This window comes from Vespula vulgaris, chromosome 2 (genome assembly GCF_905475345.1).
Source record: "Vespula vulgaris chromosome 2, iyVesVulg1.1, whole genome shotgun sequence".
NCBI lineage: Eukaryota > Metazoa > Arthropoda > Insecta > Hymenoptera > Vespidae > Vespula > Vespula vulgaris.
Genome location: NC_066587.1, coordinates 7,217,257 through 7,231,412, shown reverse-complemented (window position 1 = coordinate 7,231,412; position 14,156 = coordinate 7,217,257). Strand labels below are relative to the sequence as shown.

The 14,156-nt window shown below is 34.9% G+C and overlaps 1 protein-coding gene and 1 long non-coding RNA gene across 10 annotated transcripts in view; one reads left to right on the top strand and one right to left on the bottom strand.

Annotated features, from left to right (window-relative positions):
* Positions 1–14,156, bottom strand: part of LOC127072629 (uncharacterized) — a 189,955-nt gene that overhangs the window by 151,300 nt on the left and 24,499 nt on the right. The window lies entirely within an intron of this gene.
* Positions 1–14,156, top strand: part of LOC127072602 (disintegrin and metalloproteinase domain-containing protein 10-like) — a 144,219-nt gene that overhangs the window by 107,084 nt on the left and 22,979 nt on the right. For all 3 annotated transcript variants that reach the window (XM_051013129.1, XM_051013128.1, XM_051013130.1), the window contains exons 5-7: positions 3,764–3,934; positions 5,710–5,894; positions 11,662–11,802. In XM_051013129.1, coding sequence (XP_050869086.1) covers positions 3,764–3,934; positions 5,710–5,894; positions 11,662–11,802 — 497 coding nt within the window. The remainder of the gene's footprint in view (positions 1–3,763; positions 3,935–5,709; positions 5,895–11,661; positions 11,803–14,156) is intronic.

Sequence of the window (14,156 nt, the reverse complement as noted above, 5' to 3'; positions counted from 1 at the left end):
TAACAAAGTAGAAAAGCGTTAATAAAGGATAATGATTAGGATTAATACATGTACGTATAAATATTATATATATATATATATATATATATATATATACGTAGATTATTATATGCTCTTAAATATAGAAATATTATCGAAATAAAGAATGAAATAAAATAAAGAATAAATATATAATTAACGATCGATAATAATTAACGCTAATATATATAAAACCAAAAGAAATTATTATTACTTGAATATAAAATATAATTTCGAATAAACCATCGTCCGCAAGATCACGATCCGTACAGTTAAGAATCTATGACAACACTGACAGTAATACTCTGGTATTCGCTCGACTCGTCCTCTATCTGTTATCTATCTTGTTGTTTTCCGTAGACTCACACTTTAGTACCTTTTCGCCGTAAAGTATAAATAAATCCGAAGCTTTGTGTATTCTCTCTGTTGTTTACCTGAATAACACAGAAATTAATTCCTGATACGTATACGTATGTACATACGTAGAACAGACTAATAAAAAGAAGGAAACGACGAGATCGTAAAGTTAATGAAAATACAAGGATTTTGCACTAATAAACTCTATTTCATTACGTCACCGTGAGGCAATTAATGTGATATTCTAGCCGTAAAATTCGTTATTTTTCGGGAAGAGGGAAACATACTTGTATATATACGTATATATATATACATACATGAGAAAAGGAGTGTGTGTGTGTGTGTATGTGTGTGAATGAAAGAGAGAGAGAGAGAGAGAGAGAGAGAGAGAGAGAGAGAGAGCACTTTGCCAAGAGGATAATTCAGATTAATGCTAAAACCAGCGCGTAACGTAAACGAAGTCATCGTAGACGGATAAAGCGTAACGCGTTTCAGCAATTATTCGATTAAGTTGCTCCCGACCAACTCCTCTCGTCCTGTCGAGAGACGTTAATTAAATGAATCGACCTCTACATATCGTGTGTCCAACAAAGGCAGCTACATACATACATACATCCATACACATATATATATACATATATATATATATAGATATACATACATATATATTATATACATATACATATATCATATATATCACATATATGTAATGTATATATGATACGTGTATATTATATATATATATATATATATATATATATATATATACATATGTATTTCTCTCTTCCTTCATTTTCCTTTCTCTCTCTCTCTCTCTCTCTCTCTCTCTCTCTCTCTCTCTCTCTCTCTCTCTCTCTATCTCTCTCTCTCTCTGTCCCTCTCTTTCTCTTTCTCTCTATACATATATATGTTTTCGTGAGAAGTTCGAAATAATAATCGCAAAACGGCTCATTCCTATGTGAAATGAAGAGGGACGTCGGCGTTCCCACGAGAAACCAAATACCCTTAATTACGAAACACCCTTCATACGATTTTCCAACGTTGCACGACACGTTGCGAGACTGGCCTTCTCTCTCTCTCTCTCTCTCTCTCTCTCTCTCTCTCTCTCTTCCTTCTTCTCTCTCTCTCTCTCTCTCTCTCTCTCTATCTCTATCTCGGTCTTTTCGTCTTTCGAAGACCAGTAATTAGAGAACGTGTAGGAGGTTAATTGGCAGGGTCTGCCAACATCGATTAATGATAACGTGACTCGCGGACGCAGGTTGCAACGCAAGCGAAGACTTTCGAGCTGATGCACCCTGTGTTCTAATTAGTCTCGACAGTACCTTGTGATAAACATTTTGTTCGTATACCGCATTGTGTCCACGCATCATCACTACCAATACCAACACTATGTTACCATCTACCACTACCATCGTCACCTTTACCATCCATGAGTTTATCGATCAAGTCAGAGAGCAGAGACGATGTTACACTGATCGAATCGCACTCGTGTGTGTGAAATACGAGGCCTGTTTACGATCGCGAACCTCGTACTCTCCTTCTCTCTCTCTCTCTCTCTCCCTCTCCCTCTCCCTCTCTCTCTCTCTCTCTCGTTCTCTTTACTCTAGCTCGACTTCTCCTTCGAAACTTCCACCAACGTCCTTTGAATCTTGAATGTGCCACCAACGGAAAATTTAACCCTTTATGACCCTGCTGAAACGACGAAACTTGACGCGATCTTCGAATATTACCATCTGACCTTCGCAGCTTTCCCCGATATCATTCTTGACGTCGTTCGATTTAATATGATCAAAAGATTCTCTCCCCCCCCTCTGTCTCTCTATAATATCGAACGTGATATTATATATATATATATATATATATATATATATATATATATTATATACACATACATATACACATATACAGAGACGATGTACTGCATAACAAATTTTAATTAATCCATCCAAGTATCGTCACAGTGGTTATTTAAAAAAAAAAAGGAAGGAAGAAAAAATATGAAGAGAAAGATATTTGATATGTCTAGTAATTTATTCATTTAAAATAAAAAAAAAAATAAAGAAAAAAGATAAAGAAAGGAAAGCAGAACCCAATAGAAAAAAAAACTCATGGAAAAATGTTTCGCGTATCACTATCTCTCTATTTCTCTCTCTCTCTCTCTCTCTCTCTCTCTCTCTCTCTCTCTCTCTCTCTCTTTCTCTTGAAATATTTCCATCGACATATAACATCGTCCTATGATGAAATTATTTGCTCGCAAAGGGACGTTCTCCCACAGGAGAGGGTGTGAGCACTACCAGCACCCAGTAACAGCACTCTATGGTCCATCCTACTCCTGGATGAATATCGTTTTATATAAAAGAAATAAAAAGCAAAATTCGCGAGACATAAAGGGTTAAAGGGAACCTTAATTATTCTTCCTACCAATTTACGTAGCATTCTGGGTAGTAATTATTTTACCTACTTCGCGAGGAAGTAATTTGCGAAAGACCCCTCTGGAGAGCTTCGTCTAGCAGTCGGACAATGCCGGTTCATCTCAACCACTTCGTGTTTAAATATATATATATATATATATCACTCTCTCTCTTTCTTTGTCTTTCTTCCTCTCTTTCTTTCACTCTCCCTTCCTTTCTTCTTTCCATCAACTTTACCTACAACCTTCTTCTCATCCGGGACACAATCGGCCGCTTTAAGATATTACAAAGATCCTCTTCTCTCAAGTCCATCTTTTATTTTCTCTCTCACGAAACGGACGTTGAATTGTTTCAAGATAGATACAACGATATAACGACGATGAAAAATAAGAAACATTTTCTTCCACGAGCTTAACGAAAAAAAAAAAGAAACGATTCTTATAGTATTTCTCTTTCTAACCGATACTCATTTGACGATTTCGAAAGAATCGATGATCGAAATAATGAAGAGTATCAAAGATATTCTTCATCATCTTATTCAATCATCTTGAAACTGACAATGATAAATCAAACGAGTCTTATATGTATACTCAAAAATATATATATCAAACTGATGTGATGATACACATCTATAACCATACTAAGAAAAATAGCCATATATATATATATATATATATATATATATATATATATATATATATATATATATATATATATATATATATAAACGTGTCGTTCGATCAAATTTTTAACACTGTTTTATTTACTTCTTTTTTAAGTTAGTAACTCATTTTAATTTTATGTTTTATTGCAAGAACTTTTCGAACAAGCGAATTATATGCAATACTGTAATACTATTATACTATCTACACAAATAATATGGCATAAAGCAGATAATTTATCAAAGAACCAACGTTATCCTTTCCCTAGTAACGTCCTACGATTTTTCTCCTTCACACGAGAAATGCCATTCGCAGGAACAGCAACGAGACGGGAAAGAACGGATATATTCTTGCTGGTGGCACAATGCGACCGTTTTATCAGCACGTAAACGAGGGAACGGATCGTGCGAAGCCAGGATTCTATCCGATGGATGCTAGGAAGAAGGACCCCATGGCGAGTTCCCATAATCTCGAGCTTCTCGACAAGTAAGCGTCTCATGTTTCTTATATGTCATAAGTCTTATATATATATATATATATACACGATCGATACGTAACATTCCTCGTTATATACGAATGATTTCGATCACATCGTAAATTTCTATACTAATCCTTAAGTGATATTTAAAATATATTCTTTCTCAAATAACTTCTCGTATATCATAATGATAATAATAATAAATGTTATTCAATAAAAACATTCGATTTTATAACATATAAACATTTCATAGATCTAATTAATATAACTATGATATTGAAAGATAAAAACTAAAGATCCAGATTAATTAATAACAATACGATATAAAAATAATAAAGACGTTGATAAAGACGTATTAGTCACGAGCAAAGTACATCCTATATAATATTTAAATATCATAGAAATTCATTGTGCCACTTCATTTGAAACGCACTTATTATTCGAGTATCCTCATAAAACTCACGACAGAGCGAGCAAATTGAATTTGCCAGAAACGTAGCTGTGTAAATGTGTGTATATATACGTATATACATACACTCGATCGACTTCACTTCCTTTTTCTTCATCCCCATTTTATCGAATCATTCAATGAAGGACTCTTTCTCTCTCTCTCTCTCTCTCTCTCTCTCTCTCTCTCTCTCTCTCTCTCGTTCTCTCATTCTGTCTCTCTCTCTCTCTCTCTCCCTCCCTCATTCTCTCTCTTTCTCTCTCTCGATATTCTAGCACGGTAAAAATACGAGAGGAAAAAGCACGATGGTTACTTACCTGCCCGACGACTCCTCGGTATGTTTACTTCAAGATCCTTGCTTCTCTCTCTCTCTCTCTCTCTCTCTCTCTCTCTCTCTCTCTCTCTCTCTCTCTTCTCTTTCTCTCATCTCTTTCACTCTTTCTCTCCTCTCTTTCTTACTCTCATCTCTTTCTCTTTCTCTCTGTCTCTTTCATTTTAAACGTCCCACTGACTTCCGATAAGGAAAAAGAAGCCAAGCTATCGTGTATCCCGTCAACGAGAAAGTAAAACCGATGTCGAGAGATCGAGAGATCGAGAATGAATGCCTCCGACAGGTTCATCGATTTCAACGTGGAAGAAAATCTTCCAATTTTATATACTTTTTCATTTCACATGAGCAGATATAAACTATTGTATGGATAAAACAATATTATATATATATATATACATATATACATATATATATACATATATATATACATATATATATACATATATATATACATATATATATAATATATTTAGAAAATATATATACATATATATATATATATATATCTGTATAATTTTTTAAAAATATCATAATAACATGATAATTTAAACTTTTTCCGAAATTATAAATTCTCATCTTAAAATCATATACAATTACAATTAACTCCCATTCATTCATTCATTCGTTTATTCTTTTCTTTCTCTTTCTCTCTTTCTCTCTCTCTCTCTCTCTCTCTCTCTCTCTCTCTCTCTCTCTCTCTCTCTCTTTCACACACACTCTGTCCTTTTCTAAGCACACAGTCGACTTGGTATTTCTCACTGAAGTTTCTGGCAAATTAAACTTCCGGCATTTACGATTCCTTTGTCCTGCCTCGAGATGAAAAAAGAGAAACGAAATCATTGCGCGGATAATTCGCTCGAGATGCACGATGAATTTATATTAAAAGAGTTCGCGTTTGGAATTTCTCCTTTTATTAAAAGGGACGACGATGAACTTTTCTTATCGTGTCTCTCTCTCTCTCTCCCCCTCTCTCTCTCTTTCTCTCCTTTTCTCTGTTTCTTTAGATTGTACAGAGAGAGATATTCACGGATATTACGGAAAAGAACGTCAATCGATCCAAAGAAGACGACTTGCATGTTGTATCTCCAAGCGGATCACACGTTCTTCGAACATTACAAATCGGAAGAAGCTTGCATCGAAGTGATGACTCGTCACGTTCAACGTGTGAATTCCATCTACAGGCATACAGGTAAGAAAATATCTATTTCATCGTTCTTAATAATTTATCTCCTTTTTTTTTCCTTACATAAAAACGTTATTTCGACGATTAAATAACGAATGAAAAGCGATCGAACGTTTGAATCGACAGATTAACAATTCATTGCAAATGTTCTCTCTCTCTCTCTCTCTCTCTCTCTCTCTCTCTCTCTCTCTTTTATTTGATTCTAACGAATAGAAGTTTAATCGTACTCGTCGTTGTAAATAAGAGAACGCATTATTTGCCGACGCAGCTGACAATAAGAGAGAAGAGAAAACGAATCGAAAACTTTCCTTCGTCCGCCCTTCACTCTCGCCATCGAAGTCAATGCGAGTTTCTTCGGTGGACCTAACGAGTGCGCGTCTTCTGTCTCATTCCAGGCGTAATAACTTCGCAAACCAATTAAAACTTTCGACGGGGCCCTCCCGGTTAAACTAACTTTCTGCTTTCGGCGATCGACGGTATATCGAAGGAAATGAATGTTCCACACTTTCCATCGCCACGATCTCTCCAGTCTGTCTCTGTCTCTCTCCTTCTCTCTCTTTCTCTATTTCTTTATCTTTCCGTCTTTCTCCGTCTCATTCTCTTTCTCGCAACTTTTTCTCTTTCCTCATTTTTCTATGTTCACGCGCCGTCACCGGTATTCGATCGAACAAAATTAATTCTCTTGATGGTTTGCCAAGTATTTGTAAGTGTAATGAAATTTGTATACCTTTCTTACTTACTCTTCCTACAATATTATTGATCATCTTTCCATTGGATTTCTGAACGCGTTGAAATTTCTCAATACCTTCGTATAACTTCGTTTTTATAATTATTTATCGTAAATAATTATTTTTCAGTAATAGTCGTTCGTTCTTTAACTATGTGAAATAATATACCGTATGATATTACGGACGATAACTCTTCTTGTTACGTGAAAATTCCGTAACCGCGTTATATTAGAATAATATATTATTTGATACATACGTTATTTGACGTTCTCTTTTGAAAAATAAGAAAAAAACAAGGAACTACTCGTGTTTCAAGGATTTCAAACATCGTGAAAAATTTGTGTTGAATATTGAAAGTGAACGAGAACGAGTCGAAATTCTATTCTACTCTTTCTACATGATTTCTATTCAAAATAATAATAAAAAATAAAGTGATATATCTGTAGTTAATAATAATATTAACAATATCAACGGAGATTCATACGAACTTAAATTCAAAGTTTCATCTTCACCGTCGTACAAACATTTCTTTATTCTATCTATTTCATCGAAATTATTTTCTGAAAGTAACGCGTTATCTCGAATTCTCTCGAAATTTGAAAACCGTGCTGTACCAAAAACGATGTTAATAAAGTAAACGGATTACAAAACAGATATCGGTATTATTTAACTGTAATATATTTGCGATAAATATTACCTTACGGAAATAAGAAATAACACGTACAAAGACATATTAAACGATAACTATCAATCTACATCTTCGATTCGATTGACACTGAATTGAACATTCGTTATAAAGAAACAGATCGAAGATCAAAAAAAAAAAAATGATGACAGAAAAAGAAATAATTAAACGTGACACGTGACAAGTGTTAGGCATCACGTGTCTCCAAAACAAACAAAGAAAAAAGCTCATAAAAACTCTTACCCACATCTAAACACATAAAGCGTTAATGCCATCAAACAAATATTCTTTTCCAATAAATTTCTTTTACCAGCGAGGTGTGAAATATGAAATGTAATATCGAATGAATCCACAAAGTTTCAACGAAACTTCCAAAACAATTTCAATTAAACGAGATAGAAGAAAAAAGGACAAAGAGGGAAAAGGAAAAAGAGAAAGAGAGAAGAGTAGAAACGGAACGATTTCGGTATGTAACGCTTTGTATATTCGCAAATACGACAGAAGAGAACCGGTTGAGCACAGTGCACCACCTGCAGTAACAACGGGCAAATATTTGCATCTCGTGACTGAGACGTGTTTAACGTGGCGTGACCGCACGTACCGGCGTGCGGTGAGGGCAGTGCATTACTTAGAATTCCCTATCTCTCTCTCTTTCTCTCTCTCTCTCTCTCTCTCTCTTTCTCTATTTAGTTCCTTCCGTCGTGCGATCGCCAAGGATAAAACCCGTTTTCCGCCAAAGTTTCCGGGCTTCTAACGAATATGCCGCCGGCGCCAACCCCGAGATTACGGAACGACGATAGTCGCGCCGATTATCGTTTTCCTTCTCTTTCTCTTTCTCTCTTTCTCTCTTTTTCTACGTAAACTACCCTCCTTTGAGACAGAATCGTTAAATTATCAGACCCTTTTATCCATTACTTCTTATGCCTATGAAATATATTTGGAGTAACGTGGTATATGAATATGTATGAGTGTTTTAATGTCCCCTGGTTAAGCAAAGGATATCAGTGTTATCACTAACGAGTATGTGTGCTCTTACATATATATATATGTGTATATAACTATACGTGTATGCGTTAAACTTCAAGGGGGGAAAAATTTCATATCATGCGCAGAACCGGTGGTCTCCAAGCGTTAATCATCTCATATCGAGTCGACTGTACGATTTGAATAAATATTTTTTATCTCCCAGATACGATCTTTTATTTTCTTTCTCTTTCTCTTTCTTTCTTTCTTTCTTTCTCTTTCTCTCTTTTTTATTATACCTATTACCATTTACCTCAGCTCCTCTCCCAGTTTATCTTCTTTCTCGTTTTCGGCAAGAAAGATCGGCTCGACTCTGCTAGACTCGGACCCCTATTTTATACCGTTAATCAAATCCCCATCGTCTAATTCCTCCCTTTGTGCTCTTGTTATTTTCTCACGAATTTCTTAAAAGTTTAATCTTTAACTCGATTATTATTTTTTTTTAATTATTTTATTATTATTATTATTATTATTATTATTATTATTATTATTATTATTATTATTATTCTCCTATCGAGATTATTATTGTTTTGCGTTTAATATTATTATTAATATTATCGCCGTCAGGAGAACCGTTGAAGAAATATTCCAAGCTTTAATCGAAATTCGTAATTCATCTCTTAGGAATTTGTGGTCTATTATGAAAGAGAAAGAGAGAGAGAGAGAGAGAGAGAGAGAGAGAGAGAGAGAGAGTTTACGATCGTAAACTACATAGTAGTAGGACCATTCGAGGTAGAATCGATATTCGTAAGTTATATCAGGAAATGAGATATGTGAGTAAAGAGATACGAGTAAGGAAGACAGCTTAATTAATGATCGACATCGTAACGAAACTAGGAAGTAAATTAGCTTTGAATTATAACACGAAAGAAAAGATAAAACGCGATCGTTCGTTTCTTTTTCTTTCTTTTTTCTTTATTCTTGTTGTTAACGTCATACGAGCCTCGTTAAAACAACGACGAGGAGACCACAAACACACCCTTTCCAACCATAAGCTGGCGAAGCAAAGCTGATTAATATTACATACATCGAGTTACGGAGAAGTGATGGACTTAGGTACTAATTAGGAAGACGTCGTCGACTCGCATAACGCTTTCCAAGATCCACGAAAGGATGGATGGGGAGAAACGTGAAACCCATCTCTCGCGAGACTAACCAAAATATCACGTGATTCGTTTTGGCAAGCTCCTTGAAACAGTTAAATTCCTTTAAGAGAGGATCACGTTTGTAGTACTAAAAAAAATTCTCTATTTTTCTTCTTATTCTTCTACTGCAACGTGATATTAAAATGGAATGTAATATGGTACGGAATAAACAAATTAAATATCCACTCGAAAATTCGATAACTTTACCACGAAATGGCTTATCGCTTTTCGCGTTCGGTATGACTATACTAATAAAAAGAAAAAAGAAAAGAAGAAAGAAAAAGAGAGAAAGAGAAGAGAAAAAATAAGAAAAATTTTCAATGAGAAAGAAGGTTCTGCTTGAGAAGCAATCGAGTTGGTTAAAAGCCAAAGCGAGAAAGAGAGAGAAAGTGGAAGGGAAAGAGTCAGGATAATAATCGCTTTTCGGAGCGTACATCCTCCTACTACCCTTTTCCCTCTCACCATCCTCGTTGATTTTCGGTGGAAAGCGAAGAGAGATTCTCGCGTGACGTCTGACCGTTTTTCCATTTTCGATTTGTATTTCTTCGAACCAAGGGGGAGGAGAAGGTCTGATTAAATGCTTCTCGCCACGCGAAGTGCCATCCTCTCGAAAAGATATACCAACCAGTAGCACCCCACATTAGCTGGCTGGCTGGCTGGTTGGTTGGTTGGTTGACTGGTTGGCTCGAAGGAAGCAAGACTAGTTTCCCGAAAATTATTCGCCTCGATTCTCCGTGCTTCCCTCTATTTCTCTTTCTCTTTCTTCTTATCGGCTGTCGACTTTGAATTTATATACCGAAAGAAAAAGAGAAAAATAGAAAGGGAGAAAGAGAGGAAGAGAGAAAATAAAAGAGAGAGAGAGAGAGAATTTTCACTGATTTTCCTCATCGTAGATACATGCATATTCATTATTGAAAAACTTTTTATATTTTTTTACATCGATATTTTTATTTTCGAACATTCAATGATACCGTCCACTCGAGCCAATCAATTCGTTTCAACGATTGAGATGCGTATTCGAAACCTATACGATTTTATCGCATCTCGTTGCCTTTTGTGTAACACGTTTCTCTCTCTTTCTCTCTCTCTCTCTCTCTCTCGTCAGGAAGTGGGTGGAAAAGAATTACCAGGCTAGTACAATAATCGCACGGTTCATCGGCCAACAACGAACCTCTATTTTTCGACGTTCGATAAGCACATACCTGTTCCTATCCACGACACCATATATACATAGCTACACACACATACATACAAAGAGAAAGAGAAAGAGAGAGAGAGAGAGAGAGAGAGAGAGAGAGAGAGAGACATAGACATATTGTATACTCACACCATTCGTAAGAGAACAATGCGAACAATGTTTTTCGTTCGATAAAATAAAACGGAGTTTTTCTCTTCTCCATTTCTTTTCTTCTTCCCGCATACACCACCCCGACTACTGATCACTCCGACGAATGCCATTCACGCGTTAAGAAAGAAAGAAAGACAGAGAGAGAGAGAAAGAGAGACAAGAGGATAAATGAAACAACACGGAAAGAGAAAAACGTCACATTTGAGAAACAAAGAAGATCGCATAAAGTCTGGCAATTTTCAATTCCTACTTTTAATCTCACGTTCGCGCACAGCTCGTGAAAGTATATTTTCTGTTAAGAAAAAGAAGAGAAAGGGTTAATAGTAATAATAGTAGTAATAATAGAAGAAAAACGAGATGATAAATATTTTGTTCCTTGACGTCTCACAAGAGTAGTTCATCCCTTCTATCTCTTTATCTTTCTCTCTCCCTTTCGCTAATAAATAAATTCCACTATCCTCCCGTTTGCAAGAATATGAAAATAAAAGTTGTGAAAGTAGAGATTAAATTATTTCGAATATTTCACGATCGTTCTCTTACTCCTTTGTCGTATCTCGCGAGTATAAGAAGCAATGATTACAAACGCTAATGTCATTATTTGTAAATGTAGAAAATAAATAGAATCAAATACGCGTCCTGTTAAAAATTCTTTCCAGATTTTAATCAAGATGGACAACCGGATATTATCTTATTCCTTTGTCGTATCTCACGAATATAAGAAGCAATGATTACAAACGCTAATGTCATTATCTGTAAAAGTAGAAAATAAAATAAATAAATAAATAAATAAATAAATAAATAAATAAATAAATAAAATGTACGTCCTGTTAAAAATTCTTTCCAGATTTTAATCAGGATGGACAACCGGACAATATCAGCTTTATGATAAAACGCGTGAAGGTTCACGGAGAGGAAGCATTGCACGATCCATCCTATAGATTTACGGGTGACTACGGAGTCGAGGAATTCCTCGAGCTATTTTCCGGTGAGTGAACTATTATCTATTTATTTTTCATTTATTTCCCTTCTTTTCGCTTCCTTTTTAATTTTCTCCAATATATTCCATCAACCTTTCTTTTTTTTTTTTCATTTCTCTCCAATCTATTTCTATATAGGGAAAGAAAAAAAGAAAAAAAAAAAAAAATTCGATTCCTACGTAAAATCGAAAAATTAGTGAAGTTTATAATTACTACGATTTTTTTCTTTCTTTCTTTTCAGAACGATCTTATCTCCGTACGGTTTAAGAAAAGTTCAAAGAAATTATTTACGTACGACCATAAAACGGTCTCTCTCTCTCTCTCTCTCTATCTATCTATCTATCTATCTATCTCTTTCTCTGATTCTCCCTCCCCCATAATATACCACTAATTCGTTTAACTCGAGCGTGACTTTTGAACTATGCATAAACTAGTCCTCGCCTGTTCACATTCAATATATGTACGGTACACGTCTCGAAGTTCAGTTGAATTCAGTAGAATTTAGAGAAACCTAAAGATCGATCGAGAGGGGCATTAGATTTTACGGAAGAATAGACATCATAGAAAATTATTTGAACCGTGCATGTACTTTTGTCGTTCTCAATACTTGGAGTTACGATTAAGTCGACTCTGTTTAATACCATACGAATGTCACACGTTTAAATATAAATTGTTAATAAAATGAACAGTCACGTATAGTATAGATACTCGAATTCACTTCGAAGAGAATCCTTTAGCGAACTCATCACTCGTTAATTAATCGTACCTTTAATTAGCGGTGCAAAGTATAAAAAAAAAAGATACAGGCAGAGAGAGAGAGAGAGAGAGAGAGAGAGAGAGAGAGAGAGAGAGAGAGAGAGAGAATATTGGATTACATGAAGAAAGAAAAAAAAAGATAGGTGTCATTGAGTACTCGCTACGGAAATGTTCTAAAGGCAAGAGATAAAAGCGTTCGTTTTTATATCGCTTCGTATAAGTACCCATTTTCTCTTTCTTTCTTTCTTTCTTTCTTTCTTTCTCTCTCTCTTTCTTTTTTTATTTCTTTCTATCTCTTTCTCTCTTTCTCTCTCTCCCTCTCATTCATTCATTCACCATTTTACTCGACCCTTCCCTTTTACCCTATCTTCCTCTACTTTTTATATACTTTTACTCGACTACTTTTAAATACACTTTCCTTTTCATCCCCAGTCGATAAAGTTCAATACGAAATAAATATGTTTTTAAGAGATAATATTCGTTTCTCGATCTTCTTTTATATATATATACAAAATATCAAATATATATATATATGCATTTACATACATTTATTTATTTATTTATTTATTTATTTATTATATAATTTTATTTATTATTTATTATATATCTTATCTATTCAATTATTATTTTATTATTTATTTATTTATTATATATTTTATCTATTCAAAAAAAAAAGAAAAACACACTTCAAAGACCAGAATCGAGTCTTAACTCGTAAAAAGATTCTTTCTCTTGTTCCCTTTTGTTTCTTTCTTTCTTTTTTTTTTTTTTCTATCGATGATCAAACACCGATCGACTAAACTCGCGATTAACGAATCGATTTTAATCGTGCTTCTTATCGCTCAGCATCGTCCAACTGAAACTCTAGAAGCATAATCTTATTAACACGATTCGAAGCAGCGAGAAGCCTCGCGCAAGAAAAGCAGATCGATACGCGTAAGTAAGTTAAGTACGTTTCCTCGTTACAAAGGAGTGAACGACGAGATAGATAAAAACAGAGAAAGAGAGAAAGAGGAAAGAGCGTCAATAGAATACGAAGTTCCATAAATCGTTGCGGATGCCTTCGAGCCATTTCCGTAACGTCATTCGACGGCAATATCCTAGAACCCACGACAAAAATTCTCTTCACGCGTAAAGGTGAACGAAGAGATGAAGAAACTAGTTACGTCATGATGAAAGAAAGAAAAGAAGAACGAGAAAGAGAGAGAGAGAGAGAGAGAGAGAGAGAGAGAGAGAGAGATCGCAATGAATGAATATATTTTAAATGAGATGGTATTAAAATATCTCTGTCTCTCTCTTTTTCTGACATTGTCAATTACATGACAATGAGAGTGAAATATCAAACGTTGTCCTCGTCGATTTTCAATCTTCTCCAAAGTAATGAAACAAAAAAGGATTTTTTTTTTTTTTTTAAATGAGGAGTGATGTCATTTTGGAATGAGGAATGATGTATACATACGCGTATGTAAATTAATTGACGAGTTTAAAGGCTTAGTTCGTTATTAACGTAGTCACGACGTATGAAATGAGATCTCCTCGAAAAAATTGTACGCGGGACTGATCTACTTTTCTATTCTCTCTTATCTCTATTTCCCTTCAGCGTGAA